General features: G+C 34.9%; 1 protein-coding gene across 1 annotated transcript; it reads right to left on the minus strand.

Moving 5' to 3' along the window:
- Nucleotides 1-551: 551 nt before the first annotated feature.
- LOC143256618 (uncharacterized) lies at nt 552-3714 on the minus strand. The gene is made up of 2 exons (XM_076514089.1): nt 3553-3714; nt 552-2217 (listed from the first exon to the last, which is right to left on the minus strand). Exons 1-2 carry the CDS (start codon nt 3625-3627, stop codon nt 1945-1947), a joined length of 348 nt encoding a protein of 115 aa, XP_076370204.1. The 5' UTR covers nt 3628-3714; the 3' UTR covers nt 552-1944.
- Nucleotides 3715-16943: the final 13229 nt, after the last annotated feature.

The following is a 16943-nucleotide window of genomic DNA, read 5'->3' on the forward strand; positions in this document are numbered from 1 at the left end:
CTTCAAACAAAACAACATATCGTAACAGATTGAATGCTGGAAACAGATGTGAGAATCCAACTGTTTTCTATTAAGTCAGACATTAAAGAGATTTGCGAAAGTGTAAAACAATGCCACTATAATCACTAAAAATGTTTTGTTTTGTTTTGAAAAACATAGTTATTTTTCATAAAACATATGTCATGTTTAACATGTAATGGGTTTATTATTGTTATTTTTAAATGAATTAATAAATAAATATTTAAAAATTTTCTCAATTTTAGTTTCTAATATCGGTAAATATCGATAGATATAACCCACATATACACAAGCTCTTTGAGGGTTCTCAATAATTTTTAGGAGCGTGATGGGGTCCTGAGTCTAAAAAGTTTGAGAACCGCTGCTTTACATCATCCACATAAATATCTAATTCACAAATATAAAATGGACAGTAATAGAAATAAACAAATACAAGTCAACAAATAAATGAAATTTCTATTCACAAAGTCGTTCATTTTACCTACAGGAAATTTTCTATGGCTTTTTTCGACTGCTGGTGCTGAGAGGAGTATTTAAAACCTTCCCATAAGACAAAGACAAGAGGAATTCTAATGTACCATTGAAATCTAGAATATAGGTTTAAAAGGATTTTATAGCACTGTCTACAGAACATTTATAAGGAAGAAAACTCTATAAATCATATAAATTTATACATATGTTTGATATACCCTTTAAGATGGGTTGATCCCTTCTGAGGAATTGATATCGATAACCAAAGTGATCCGAATTTCTAGTAAGTTACATGTTAGGCCCGGAATGGCCAGGTGGGTAAAGACGTTCGACTCGTAATCTGAAGGTCGCGGGTTCCAATCCCCGTCGCACCAAACATGCTCGCCTATTCGTTGGTAAAAGAGTAGCCCAAGAGTTGGCGGTGGGTGGTGATGACTAGCTTTCTATAAATTTCAATTGTCCATAAATATTTAGATATATTTAGGTGATTTTTTTTTAAATTTCCGAGCACGTGTTTTCATGTAGTATGAAATTCATAACTACTTCAGCCATTACAATGAATTCTGCGCGCAGTTAGTGACACTGTTTTAAATCGAATGTACAAAGATCGTAAACTTGGGCTAACTATTTTACTTAGGCAAAGGTCACATACCAGAATGACTGTTCAGTAATGCATATACTTTTTTATCCAATGTCTTTGTGTCATGTGACGTCATATTTATTTCAAAGGGATCCAGGCGTGACCTAGTGTTTATCGTGCCGGACAGTGTATCTAGTGATTCATAGTTCTCGTCTCGTTGCATTAAAAGAGTAAAAATCAAACCACACTTTCCTCTAGAGTAACCAAAGAGTTGATGGTAGACAATGTTTAATAACTGTCTTCCTTCTGGTCAGTCATTTCAAAATTTTCCGTGACTAACGCAGATATCCTTTTGTAACTTTGCGTTTCTCTCTGGCTGAGACAGCGTTAAGTCTATGGATTTACAACGCTAAAATTAGGATTTCTATTCCCCTCGGTGGGCTATCTTCTGTGGTTTTGCTATATAAGAAAAACACACACGCAGTTTTCCATTCAAATCTGAAACAAATAACTAAGATTACCTTTCAATATGTATAATGAGAATTAAAGTTGACGGAGGTAACCCACAAGAGAAAAATGCCCCACAAGGACTTTGGTTTAAACAAACGCTGTAGTACCATAATTTATGTACCTTTTAAAAGACAGGTGGACATTTAAATATTACAACATACTTGAAGTGTTCGCAAAGTTTTATTTTTTTCCAGAAATTCATAATTACTTTAAAATTACTTGAAAACCTAGCAACACATTTCCGCCAGCCCCTCATTTCAGAGTTAGAGAATCAATGACTAATAAATGGATGGTATTGCAACTGTGCTGCACCAGAAATCGTTGCTGAAATGTGTTCTTGACCGGTTTGTATTTAGTATTGAAAATCACAACTTCTTGAAGTGAAGTAAAGAAGCGAACACCACAATCCAGATGATTCCTAAAATAACCAGTATCACAAGTGCAACTATCTTGCAATTATCCCAAGGTTCCATTTTGACTTGTTGTCTGCCTTCCAAAGAATCTCCTGCACCACACTTGCACTCCTTGAAGTCTTCAAGACAAGTACACGTACTTTGTATTTTCTTCATAGGAGTCATTTTTATAAACTGTGAAGATGAAGATACTGACATCTGGTGTTCATTGTCGAAGCTGTTAATCTGAAGCATGAAACAAAAATGAGATTAATATTTGTTGTTGTTGCTTTTAGCAAAGAAAGTGGTATTTTTCGTTTAAAACACAAAAGCTTTTTTTCAAGACTAAAACTTATTACATGATTTTGATTGCACATGATTAAAAAGCCTATACGTGAATTAATCACAACAAACAGACTGAATTAAAGCAGGTTTTAACCATCATTAAAGTACGTTAACATAAAAATACTTATTGTTCCTGATTCAGTGATTGTTATCACACAAGTAAGTAATTTTTACGTAAAAGTACGTGATGGATCAAACTTTGAGTATCTTTTGTTTGTATTTATGGTAAAGCTACTATTGCTATCAGTCGAAGTTCCTCATTTTGGATCATTGACCCAGAGAGAAGGCGCCAAATTCTATACCATTCACATAAAGAGAATGACTGTCACTTTTATAATGCCCTACAACTTAAAGAAGAAGATGAAAATATCTCGTAGTATCGCCTGCTACCAAATCAATTGGCCAGCTCCAAAATTCAAACAGGGTCAACCAGTGCTCTCTTTAAAAAAACTGCTGCTAACCTAACAAAGAAGATACAATAAAAGATATATGATTATTAAAATAGTGATGTTTGTTTTTAATACGACAGAAATTTCCGTCTTTAAAGTACTAAAATATTAATTACAGCGAACAACAACTACGTTTACAAATTTTTGTCACATTTCTAAAATGTCGATATTTTAAAAATATTACATATTGTTGTTCTTTGCATCGAGTTATTAAGTTTAAATATTAAGAAAAATGTTTTGTTTATTCTGCATTTTTGAGACGACACTTTTATGAAGTACTGTTGTTGATTGTTTGTCTTATTAATTTAGGTTAATAATTTTAGAATATGTCCGTGATACAACTTCTGAAAAGGAGACAACGATAGTCATGTTATTTGTGTATTTTCTTTGACAAATAATGCCATCTACAGATTTGGATGACTAAATTAACTATTCTTATATAATTTTAAATTATATGTTGTGAAAGACTTTCGATTCTCACAAGCCGTCGAGTGAAAGTCCGATCAATATTTAAAATATTTTATTTTTGCTTTGTTTTCCCAGAAAAGTTTTTCTCTTTTCATCTGATTTCGAGCAGCGTTCGTCTGCTGCAATAAGTCTACTGATTTACAACACTAAATCAGGGATTTGATTCCTCTCGGTGGACAGAGCAGATAGCCCGGTGTGGCTTTACTATAAGAAAACACACACAAAAGCATATTTCTCCTCGAGAATATATTCAACACTTTACCACACGTACCATTTTTTTTTTGCCATCTAATATAATTACCCAATATATAATACTTACCGAACCGTAAGAAGTAATGTTAGACGAAGAGTTAATCTGAGGTAAAATGTTTTCATTAGGACTGCTTGCACTCATTTCACTTTCATTTAAATGCTAGAAATGACCAGTTTAGTGAGAAGATAAATACAGTATGTTTGAGATAGTGGGCTGTCGACGTGGCTCAGCGAACAAATGAACCAAATCAATGTGCATGTTATCGTGAGAAACGCTTGTGGATGAAATCACCTTGTCAGATTAAAACTCGGCCAGCTGTCAAAATAAACGATTATCATCCGTGATCGTCATGCAAAGGTTAGCAATGCTTTGTTAAATAGCAAGCTCCAGTTCAAAGTACGTGTTAAACATTATTCGCTGTTGTTATATATTTTTCATAGAATAAAATTGTTAGTTAATTTGTAGCTTTCACAGACCTGCAGACTCGAAAGTCATATGAATTGTTTATGACAAATATAAAAACAGAAATTTTACACAAACATGGCGTATATTTTAATAATTACTGTTAAAAGCAAGAATGGAAATAAGTATAAGCAAGTTTGGGCATAACTTATGTTAATATGTAATAAGCGTAACCCAAGAAATTATATATACCAATCAACACCTCAACGTTGTAAAGCCACGCGTGAACAGGCAATGTTATAAGTAAATAAGATAAAATGTATCTAACAAGTCTCAAATATTACTAAATCGTATCTTCTATAGATATATATATCATGTGTTCAGAGAACCGGTTTTTAACATATGGTCCAGTGACCCCTGGTGGTCAGCGGGCTCCCTTCAAGTGATCCAAACAAATGTTGGATAATTACATAAAAGAAAGAGAAGTATAGATGATATAAAATAAATTGGTGGCCCAGAACTTAAAAGTTTTAGAACCACTGATCTGCTACAAGACACAAAAATATAGAAATTATCGTTTTATGTGTTCTAGCGAAACAAAGAAAGTCTGGTATCCCACAAGTTTACAGGTTAAATACTTCAACTGATGGTCCACATGCAATCTTAAACTAAGCCACTTATACGGGGCTCTAATTATTTGTTTTAACAAGTTATCTTCCAGACATCCACATAGAAGGATATGTGTATTTCATACTCAAGGGTGAAGGTTTGCTCTGCCCCCCACTGGCATAGTGGCACACCGCTAAAATCCGGGTTTCAATATCTGTGGTAGGCAGAGCGCAGATAGCCCATTGTGTAGTTTTCACTATGTAGCCTTTGTTGTGCAAAAGAAATATTGAACATTTATGAGCTCGAGACATCTGGTAAAAGCGGATTTGATTACTTGTGGGATGAAACTACATGAACTTTTGTAAACATAAACATACACGAATAGAAATATACTCTATAGTAGCTATGGAAGAGTGAAATTGTGACACACACAATTAACAAAGTTATCAGAATGTTTTTTTTTAATTATCTGACTTTTTCTCTGAGTGATGTCAGTGATTTTTTCTCTGAGTAATGTCAGTGATCGATCACTCACCAAAATAAGAAGCAAAAACGGATAACTTTCATACGTTGGGTGAAAAAAAGGCTAAATACGTGTTTGTGTGTGTGTGTGTGTGTGTGTGCGCGCGCGCAAGAATTTGTCTTCCCATAACGAAACAAGGCCTAGCATGACCTAATAGCTAGCACTTATGTCTCGAAATGTACGGATCGTGGGTTTGAATCCTATAACAGAAGCCTCCCATCTGTGATTGAGAGAAACTAGAGGCACAAAGAAGAATGGTTATTCCTCCTGGGTTAAATGTAACATCAAAGCTATGAACAAAGAATGATGCTTCTACTTCAAGGATGCTGATGGAGGCCTGGCATGGTCAGGTGGTTAAGGCACTCGACTCGTAATCCATGAGGCACGGGTTTGAATCCCCGTCACTATTTGGTAAAAGAGTAACCCAAGAATTGGAGGTGGGTGGTAATGACTAGCTGCCTTTCCTCTCGTCTTACACTGCTAAATTCGGGATGGATAGTGCAGATAGCCCTTGAGTAGCTTTGAGCGAAATTCAAAACAAGCAAAGTAGTGTTCATGTTGTATGGCTTGGGTTTCGTTATGTTATTATGTATGGGTATTTAAAGCTCTAAAGACGGGTTTGATTTATTTAGATTTAGAGTTGTATTATTTTAATTTTTTGTATAGTTTTATTGTTTAATATACAGTTTTGTATTTCTTTAACTTTGAGGATTTTTGGTTCTTTCACAATATCTCTCTCATTAGCCAATCATACAATAACAACAAACACTTACTCATATGTTTTAATTTATGTTTACAATGTAAAAACTGCGTCTCTTTCTTTGAAACAAACTGAGTTAGAATTTAAAGAAAATAAACACATACTTTACATCATAACATTGGTGGAGCCTTCCATTTAGCAAACCCTACCCATTCACTCTGAGTGATGGCCTGGCATGGCGTGGTTACGGCGCTCAAATCATAATCTGAGGGTCCCGGGTTTGAATTTCCGTCACACTAAATATGCTTACCCTTTTAGCCGTGGAGGCGTTATAATGTCACAGTCAATCTCACTATTTGTTGGAAAAAGAGATGACAGTGGGTGGTGATGACTACCTGTCTTCCCTCTAGTCTTCACTTCTAAATTAGGAACGACTAGCGCATAGCCCTTGTATAGTTTTGCGCAAAAATTCAGAAAACAAACAAATAAATAAAGACTGATGAAAATCAGTGAAACTGAAAATACCATACAGTAGATAGAAAAGACACATTTTGGTGCTAAAACTGCAAATGCTATGCTTTTGAAGATGAAATAAAAACAGAGGAGGTGCAGCCTTTAGGGAGGGCAGTCTTGTCTGAAAAAAATCCTTTCCTGAACACCAGACTCTCATTAATACTGCAAAGATCCCTAACAACATTCATTTCTGTGGTGCATCCAGAATGGTTGATGAGTTTCTAACCGTGATGTTGAGCTTCAGCACAAGTGAAGCGCAAACAACAATGTTATCAGGATGATGTATGGCTTAGGGTGCTCAATACCAAGTGGAGTAACTTTTGTAAAATTCTAGTGTATTTACTGACCACAAAGACAGAGTCCCATCTGTAATGTCATACTCTCTCAAAAGTAGTAAAGAAAGAGGCACTATTGGTGGATGAACTTCACGAAAAATGAGTTGCTTTGCCATTAGGAAACACAGAAGGTTCTCAATAACGAAGCTGATGATCAAGAGTTTCCACACAAAGGAAGTACCCTACTAAGCCAAGGGCTAGATGCAAGGTACCTTTGGTGTATGACATCTGTCAACAGGAATTATATTTCTAGCAGGTTATATAGCAGGTTCTTATAGAGAAAGAAATAATCTGTAGGACATTAAGAATTGGTTTGGTTTGTTTTGAATTGTATGTAAAGCTACACGAGGATTACCTGCATTAGCCATTAGCTATTTCTCATTTAGTAGTGGTAGACTAGAGAGAAGGATTACCTGCATTAGCCATTAGCTATTTCTCATTTAGTAGTGGTAGACTAGAGAAAAGGCAACTAGTCAACACCACCCTCCACCAACCCTTGAGCTATTTTTTACCAGCAAATAGTGGAATTGACATTATAACATCCCCACGACTGAAAGTGCAAAAATTTTCAGTCATAAGGATTTGAACCGTCAGATTGCGAGTTTAGTGCCTTAACCACCATGTCATGCCAGGCCAGGCCAACAGTAAGGAACTTCTATGATATTAATCTAGCTATAAATGCAACCACAAGTCACAGAGTGAACCAGAGATTACAGGATTGATAGATGCACCATACCCAGTAATTCATTTTGCTGCCAATCTCTAGTTAGAAGTTGATGCTTAAAAGACCGTGGGGCTCCTAGTGCTCCTTTGTTTGACAATAACCTCATCATGTAGGACTGTTCAGAGCTTGGCAGATCATCAGTCTGTAGGATGGAGGTGCATGCTGAGACCACATACAATTATGGTCTAGACAAACAGTATTTACGTGGATGGCCAAAGATAATACAACAGAGCATTTGATATCCTATTATCCTATTTTATCAGCCAGCTAGATATGGTTCTCAGTCTCTCACATGCACTAGTGGTAACGTTGAAGTATCCAAGTACTATACTGTATGTATAGGTCAGAGGAAAAAGTGGCCTAGAAAGAGCAAATAGCAGCAAAAAAAAATCTTGTTTTTTCCTTCCAAAGAATATTCCTGGATAGCATCAGTCATTTTCTTGAAACATAGCAAGGTGATTGATATATACTTTGCATTGTCCATTATTCCACTTAGAGGATCAAGAAATATCCTTTGATCGACACTTTAGAGCATCTTCATTGCTGATGTGTTGATAGGGCAATGGATAACCTGAGCTTGTGCCACTGAAGAGATTCACATAGATCAGGATACTTATTTCAATTATCATTTATTCTTTCCCCTTATTTCCACCAGTCAGATGACTTGGTAGCGTGAGTAAAACAAACTGTCAAGTACATGTTTGCAAAGTTTATTACTTTCATTAAAATCAGTTAAGTCAAACACTTACCGTACATAAATATGAATTACTTGACAGAACAGATTAAGTGAATGTTCATCAAAACTACTTATGCTTAAGCTGGAAAGCTTCCCTTCAGGAGATGTAACATATGGTCAATCATTTAATGCTGAAATGACAAAGTGACCATGAATACATGTAGAAGGGCTGGATTTTCAATGACTTATGTGCACAGTTCTGTGCATCTGGAACTAGAATATGCTATAACAGAAGAGATCCTATGGTAAAACAGTCAAAGAATGAGCCTTTTAACATGGAGACTGGGTACGTCCTTTGGTACATGCCAGTGGCACGAACGTTGATTGGATACAGTTAAATATGTCTTGGTTTAGTACTTCACAAATTGATCGGATGACAGATTAGATCCAGTGTTCATTTGCCGTGCACAAACATATACAAGATGCTAACAGATGAATCACCCTGCCTTAGTTTGACTGGACAGCACAGATTGGAATCAATGAGGATACTGTTTCAAAGCATCTCTACTGAACTTACATGGAAACAGATGCTAAGAGTATTTATTTTTGCAATATAAAATAAGCTAAATGAAAAGTTTTTTGGAAAGGTGAAGGAAATCTCTAAAGGTTGGCTGAAATGCTGACAATGACCTCTTAATTATTATTACTAAAATTAACAGCTAGGTCAGTTAACTAGGATATCCATTTGGATGTCAAGTGAATGAATGGAAGGAAATAACATGAAACATTTCTTATTCTGTAATTTTTTGTTAGTTTTGCACAATGAAATATGTAGACAACACTCTTTGTGAATAGTACTGAATTAGCAAAAGCAATGAAAATCAGTTGATTGAGAAACTAATGACTAAACTGCTTTGAGATCCTTGCTTTATGAACTGTCGGGTAATTTTTAAGTAGTGGAAAAATAGTCTAACACTTTGCAAGAATCATTTGCTGTTAGTTGAGTAGCAGCAATATTTGGGAATAGGTCATAGAGTGCTCTGGAAATTCTTACCAGTAAACTGGAATGTGCATAACTCCTTTTATGTGTAATGCTGAAGTTTCCTTTACAAGCAAAGAAAACGAAATGAGTTTCTGTAGATTTTAAAGAAATAGACCTTGTTTTTTGGACATGCTTATATTTACCTAACTGAAATGAGTGGATTGACGTTTTTAAGGCAATACAATGTCCAAGTGGTCCACCATTGGTAGCTGTCTCAAACAGTAAAAGTACATTAAAGACAGTTACATGTAGTTGAGGGTTGATTTGAATGTGTATTAACATACATGATAGTGAATAGATGGATATTAATCATTAAATGAGATTTTCAGCTTAAAAGTCCTCATGCTGGTAATTATTTATTTTATGATAAGTAAAAAAGGCTATTAAATTTCAACACTTAAAGTGAGGATGGCATATTGCTAAAACTTAGCCATTGATGTATAATTCATAAAATCAGCCCAACTGGGCTTACCATGGTAATGTAAGTCTTAAGTAAGTCTCAAGTCTTAAATAGTTCGCTAAAATGTTCTGGTATGTGATGATGCACAGAGATTTCAGACATACGCATAAGGCAATGTACATTTGTATATATGTGTGAGATGTTGCACACATATACCAAACTTTATTCATAGTTTTTTATGGCTGCTATGTGGCTAAGTGAATTATTTACTAAAAACACTAGTAGACATTGTTTAAATAAGAATATGAAAATTTAATATGAATGTTAAGACCTAGAGTTGTGAAGTTAACAGCGGTTATTGGCCTTACAAGATATAAAGTGGGTCTGCAGTTACATTAATTCAAGTATAAGAACATTTCAATTTCAACATTAAAATGATTGGCACGTAGTAAATGTTATGGAAAGGAGTAATAGTAATGACTGGACTCATGCCACACCTGCTGAGAAATATTTTGTTGTTTAACAAGTAATGGACAGAAACATTTCAGTTTTTTTTTAATGAAATGTAAAAAAGTGGGTGAAATTACTTATTGAAAGTAAAATTCACAAACAGGGGCATGCAGTGTAACAAATGTAAACTTGTGCAATCAGTATTTTCTTTTGTTGTCATTGGATATATTTAATCACGCTATTTGCAAGTGTTCTTAACATTATTCCACTAAAAGATAATAATCATAATGCTCGAAAATCTAAACTGTACATGTCATCCCAGCTGTAAGAAGTAAAAATTACGCAGTATTGGTTTGTTGTAACTCTTCCTTGTGATAAACTTTTATTTGTCAAGAGGGAGGGAAAGCATTGGTTTCGATAAAGTTTTATCCTCCGAAAAAGCAGGTTAGTGACTGTGTGCTTTCCTACTGACTTAGACTCTATTTTGTATGGAAACTGGATAGTAGCAAAGGAAATGTGGTGGGGATCCAGGTTAGCTGTAAACCATAGTCACGCTTTTGGTAACATCAGAGAATACATGATATCGATCAAGCACGAGACTTGAGGATACCTGTCTCGACCAAGCTATCCATAGGTAGTAAAGTTATGGTTTTTTAGACAGAGTACAATAATTTAGTTCTGCAGTGTTTGTTGTGTTTTCTTTTGCACTATTTCCTCAAGAAAACAACCTTAAAGCAAAATATTTTTGTAATCAGGCCACTACAGTTTTAATTCTACGTTTTAACCAAATTACTCTGACAAATCAGTTTGTTTGACCCATCATTCTAACTTTTGTATTTGAGATCAAATTTCTAAACTTTCTAGCTATTCTTGTTTTCTTTCGAACCATCGAAGTCACCAGCCACCATCATACTTGTCATCTAGCATGTGAATACCAAATATAGTAAATGCAGAGGTAAGATTCCAAAGTAAACTGAAGTTTAAGTGTAATGCCCAGATAAGTTTTATGTATCCCGTTCGAAGGTGTTTTGTGAAGAAAAAATAAAAGACTATTACATTCCTCAAACCAACAGGGCTTGCCTAAAACTACAATCAACAAGATGACTGATCAAGAATTTGGAAGTAAAACAAACATCAGCACCACCATTTTAAGGACAGTAATAACTATGCATTCCAAAACTACTATATTGACTATAGAAATGGTGATTGATATGGCGATCACTACCATCAGCACCAAGGCTATAGAGTTGTGGTAAAAAAAAAGCATTCTCCACTGGGGCTTGGACAAAATTAACGAATAACTAACACACATACTGCAGTTTTGAAATACCATTACCATGTACATAGAGGCCTAAACATTACATAATTGAAAAAAAAATCATTTACTGAAGCCACAAAAACTGCAAACGCAGCTCTCTGATATACACTCGTAAGGCTCTAATTAGAACAAGAAAAATTAGCTGCCAGATCACGATGGTGCTTCACGAATGCATGGCTGAACTGGAATATTTGCCTTTGGGCATTCTATAAGTCAGTTCCAGCTTCCTCCCTAAATTGTTTTTTTTTTTCTTAATTTAATTAAAGTCCTTAATTCGTGTAAAGTATATACGTGTATATTTTAGGTGTTAATGGTATTAAAAAAATTTTTTATTGTCATCTCGCTCATGGTTTTTCAAACTATGCTCCTCGGGAGCCCATGGGTTCCGCCATAGTAATATGAGGCTCCACCAGAAAATTTTAAAATGTGAATATTTTTTCCTAAAACTATAAAATTTAATCAGAATACGCTGTTCAAAAAAGTAAAATATATCTTTAACATAATACGTTTATCGCGTTTTGGGCCTGTTAATATTTTATTCTGCTTAATGTCAGACGATTTTATTTAGCTTAGGGAAAGTTCTCGCGGTGAAAGTGATAATACCATCTCAATAAACTTCGACAGGGGTACCACTGGTTTCCAGTAGATATGGTACTATCTCAAGATCCTGTCATTGGAAATGCAAGATAGCCATGTAATTTCGTATGTAACATCGGTCAAGCCTGGGTATTGATGCGAAAAGCCAAATCTGGATTAGCGGTTAAATCTCGAACTAAATGAAACATGACGTCATAGCTGAAACCTGTCCAAATTTGCAACATTGTGATGCAATTAGATGCAGTATCAACTGTTTCAGGGTATATTTTTATGAAGTATAATAATATTTATGACAATTATAATTGGTAATTGTTAGGTTAGGTTAAATTCGTTGTAGTTTAATTACACAAACTTGTTACCAAATGAGCTCTATTACGTCATACTCCCGCATGACGTCATGTTTCATTTCTTTCGAGATTTAGATGCACGTTAGATCTGGATTAATATTTTGTTATTTGGCTTAAAAATTTCTGTTAAAAAACAAAAAAAAATGTAAAATAACAGGTTAACCTCTTCCTTTAGAAAAATATATTATTCTAGCGGCCTAGCCTTTTTTTTCCACAAATGTTTATTTCTAACTTCGTTATGACGACGCTGATCTTAGGTCACCATGGAATTGTATGATGATAAAACCCAAATGCTTGAACACATTTTCATTAAGAAGCTATTTTGTGTTCGTGAAAATACTTTTGAAGCGCCAAAGATATAAGAATACGTTTTTAGACAAATAAATAATTATTAGTCACCCTTATAATGGATATGTAGCTGAATATCAGAAATAAATCTGATACAAGTAAAAATCGTCCTAGGCCTAGGCCTAATACGTATTCATCGACGTTATCGTCATGTACAAGCACTTCAACTCACGATAATGCAAGACGTACCGAAACAAGAAAGAAAGTATGGTGAAAGTTTTATTTAACATAGTTTTACATGGACGGGTAATGAAGATGGACCTAGTGGGCTGTGTGTTGAATGTGGAACAGTGTTGAGTAACAGTAGTTTGTATCCAGCAAAGTTAAAACGGCATCTCGAAACCAAACACTCCCAATTAAAAAATCCAACTTCTGAGTAATTCAAAAGAAAGTCTTTGCAATTAAATGCAAGGAAAGTTACATTTCGGTCGTTTGTCCATCGGGAGAACAAAGGTGCTGTTATTGCTTCATGTTATCTTAGTCACCGTATTGCAAAAGCAGGTGTAGCTCATACAATTGCAGAAGATTTGATACAACCATGCGCAAAAGATTTGATAGAGTGCACGATTGATGAGAAAATTCTTAAAAACATTAACTCTGTGCCCATTTCTGAAAACTTGGTTTCTCGAAGAATCAAGAATATGTCAGCAAATTGCTATACGGAGTTAATAAGGCAAGTTATAGTGAGTCCATCTTTGTCGCTTCAGATGGATGAATCAACAGATGTCGCAGGTTATGCGATGTTTCTTGTGTTTGCTTGCTATATTCACGAAGCTAGTTTTAAAGAGGACATGCTAATTTGCAAGCCTTTGCCTACTCAAACAACAGGCGAAGAAATATTTAAACTGATCGATTTATTTATGGAAGAACATGAAATCCAATGGTAGCTTTGCTCAAGTATTTCCACTGATAGGGCTGCAGTTATGATTGGAAAAGTTTTAGGCGTAGTGGCACGCATAAAAAAGACAAACCTGGACATCGAGAGTATCCACTGCTGTCTTCATCATCACGCACTTCCAATGAAACGAATGCCAGAAGACTTAAAGGAGTTATGAGGTGATTTCATAAAAATAGTTAATTTTATAAAATTAAGACCGCTCAATGCGAGGATCTTCAGTTTACTCTGTGTGGATATGGGAAGTTTGCATAAAAATTTGTTCCTTTATACTGAACCCGATGGCTTTCTCGAGGAAAAGTGCTTGATCGGTTTTACGATCAGCGTGAGAATATAGGTTTCTTTTTATCTGAATGTCATTTTGAACTTGCATACAAATTAAGGGACAAGTGCTGGATACAGAAAGTGGTTTACCTTTTGGACGTATCTGCCTATCTAAATGAAGTGAATGTTACAATAGAGGGTACCAGGGTAACGTACTTCAAAGCTCGGAGTAAAATGGAAGCGCTCCAACGTAAGCTAAGACTTTGGAGTGAATGTATACTTATGGAAGAACTTGATTGCTTCGAAAATATCAGGTTTTTTTTTTGTTTTATTTTTTACTTATGAATAAATTTCCCTTAAATGAAGATGCAAAAGTTTCGGTCTTGCAGCACATATCTGATTTGTGTACAACTATTGGATAGTACTTCACTCCTCATTTAGAAAAAATTACTGTGGATTCAAAATTCCTGTGTTGATTCTGCAAGTACTAACGATTTGCCTTTGAAAGAGAAAGAACAGCTTATAGAAATTTCAACTGATTAAACCGTAAAAACAAAATTTCAGCAGAAAGAAATTACACAATTTTGAATCCAAATGGCCATGGAATATTCTGAAATAAGTAACAGAGCTTTGAAAATTTTGATGCGTTTTCCAACAACATATCTTAATGAGCAAAGATTTTAACTGTATACAGCTACAAAGACCAAATTTAGAAACAGACTAAATATTAAAGATGATTTACGCTTACAGGTAACAACCATAACTCCAAATATTGAACTACTTTATGAACAAAAACAAGCCCATCCGAGCCTCTAATAAATAAATAAATACACTGTGGTTTTACTGATATAAAATTTTCAAGCTGAAATTTTTGAATAATAAAGTAGTAGTGAAAATATTTTCTTTAAATATTGATATTTTAAACAAATTTATATTCTAAAAGCTTGAAGCAAATTTTATCTGGTGCTAGTGACCAATTGTTTTAATTTTTAGTGTATTTTTTAGTTAAGGCTCCGGAATGTTTTTTTTTTTTTGTTCTATTTCTGATGTGAAGCTCCACTGGTCTACAAAGTTTGGGAACTCCTGATCTAGCTGGTAACTTGATATAAATGGTTTAGCTTATAGTGTATACATATATGTTTTGATGCGTGTACATAAAGTTGTAAATTGTATTATAAAGGGATGTTTTATTATGTTCTAATAGGTTTGTTCTATTTTGGTTTTAATATTGTGTAAATAGCTTATGCTTAGTTCTATTTTGGACGCATATAAAGGGCTTTCTTTTGTTACTGTATATAGATAAATATGATCCACTGATGTAGTGTGTTAAAAATGTCATTTTAAAGAGATTTAGTTCACTTTTTAATGGTTGAAAGGATTTTAATTATTTAATTGTCGTGGTTACATCGTGTAACCATGCGTTGGCATCTTTGTGACGTTATATCAGCTGTGGTTGTCACGTAACTTGCTTATTTTTACAATCCAGGTTATTTTAGTGTAATGCATCACATTTTTACACAAATACACTCTAAAGTTCTATTAGCTACAGGGCACTGCTTTGATTGCTTGAGTGACCTATTATTGCTATCTTTTTCTCTTTTTTTTTCAGCCACGATACTGAGTGGGCTTTCATCTATATTAGACTTGCGATCCAAATTATGATAACCCAGCTTCATTACACTAGTTATTTAATTAAAAATCATTAACTAAAGGTTTATCCATCTTACCAATTGAACCAAATTATTTTGTAATACTTATTGCCTTCAGTACAGCGTGAAAGACCAAAGATATTACTAATTATGCTCCTATCATTTATCATTAATGTATCAGATCATCCCTTAAGTGATGTTTGATTTTAAGTTCAGAAAAAGAGAAAGTATTTCAAACGCTTTTAATCTCATTCAAACAATGATAGATGTCCCATTATTATTAATTACTTCCTGCCAACGATTAACAAGCTTCTGAATGCCACTTCTATAAAATTCTTGGGATTTAGAGGAAAAGAATGAAGAGAGGGTAGTTTTGACATCTTTATGTGTTCCAAGCTCTTTTCCATCAAGATAGTTCTGCAAACTTCGGAATAGATGATAATCAGATGGGGCAAGGTCTGGAGAATAAGAAGGATGTGGAAGTTTTCCCAGTCTAGCTCTTCACTCTTTGCAGATATTATCCTTGCTGTATGGGGGAAGGGGGGAAGCTGTGCATTATCCTGGTGCAGCACAACACCTTCACCATTGATCAAAGCATTCCTCTTTTCTTATGGTGCAGCATTCGAGCGTTCTTACTGTTAACAATAGAAGTCCGGTGTAATCGTTACGTTGAGTGGCAGCATCTCAAAGTGGATCACACCAACAATATCCCATCAAACGTTTAACAAGATTTTTCTTGGGTGGAACTCCATTCTAGGCTGTGCTTTAGCCAGTTTACCTGTACTGAGCAGCAATTAATAATTGTATGATATAACCATTTTTCATCTCCAGTCACTAACCTGTCCAAAAACGGTGAGATACGTTCGTGGGAGTGAACCAATGTCCACTGGTGCTCTATGGTCAGCTTCTGTCAAATCATGGGGAACCCATTTTCCAAATTTTGACACCTTTCCAAGCTGTTACAGATAACTGTGAACTGTTGAATTAAACCTCTGTGCTAGTTTTCAACTGTTACAGCACAATCTTCATCAAGTGCAGCCAGCAGCAAGTCATCATTAAACTGAACTGGACGACTTGAACATGGTGCATCACTTAAGTTGTTGTCACCTTATCTGAACTTCTGAAACCGCCTTCGACATTTTCTTTCGTTGAGACACTCCACACCATAAGCACCTTGAATGTTTCGTGCAGTTTCTGCTGCACTACTGCCTCATTAAATGCCTAATGTGCTCCTCAGACATATCCATCTTCATAAGAGTTTATTTAATTAACGATCTGAAAAAGTGGGTTAAGTTACTTTCTTTTATTTATCTGAGCATTTTTATACACGTCCTACTACATATTTTAGTTGTTAAAGCCTTCTACAAAGACAGTAATGATGATGCACTTTCTGTATTAAATTTTCGGACATCACTTATGGCATAACCTGATACATAATAAAACATAATGACCTAACCATTAATTCTTGAGATTGTTTGTTTGTGTTATAGCAAAGGCACCCTGGGCTATCTGCTCTGTCCGTGCGGGGAATGGAATCCCGAAACCCAGCACTGTTAGTTCTTAGACTTACAGCTGTCTCGTTTGAAGACTTCCTGAGGTACTTCCTTTAAAGTAAACACGGAAGTCCACAAGTGTTTTTTTTTTGTTTTAGTTTTTTTTGCTTAG

This window comes from Tachypleus tridentatus, chromosome 1 (genome assembly GCF_004210375.1).
Source record: "Tachypleus tridentatus isolate NWPU-2018 chromosome 1, ASM421037v1, whole genome shotgun sequence".
Taxonomy (NCBI): Eukaryota; Metazoa; Arthropoda; class Merostomata; order Xiphosura; family Limulidae; genus Tachypleus; species Tachypleus tridentatus.

What these genes read in the sequence shown, in the direction of transcription:
- LOC143256618 (XM_076514089.1), bottom strand. Translation starts at nt 3,627, where the DNA reads ATGAGTGCAAGCAGTCCTAATGAAAACATTTTACCTCAGATTAACTCT. An exon ending in ACATTACTTCTTACGGTTCG is followed by an intron (nt 2,218 to 3,552) that starts GTAAGTATTATA and finishes TTCATGCTTCAG; the next exon opens with ATTAACAGCTTCGACAATGA.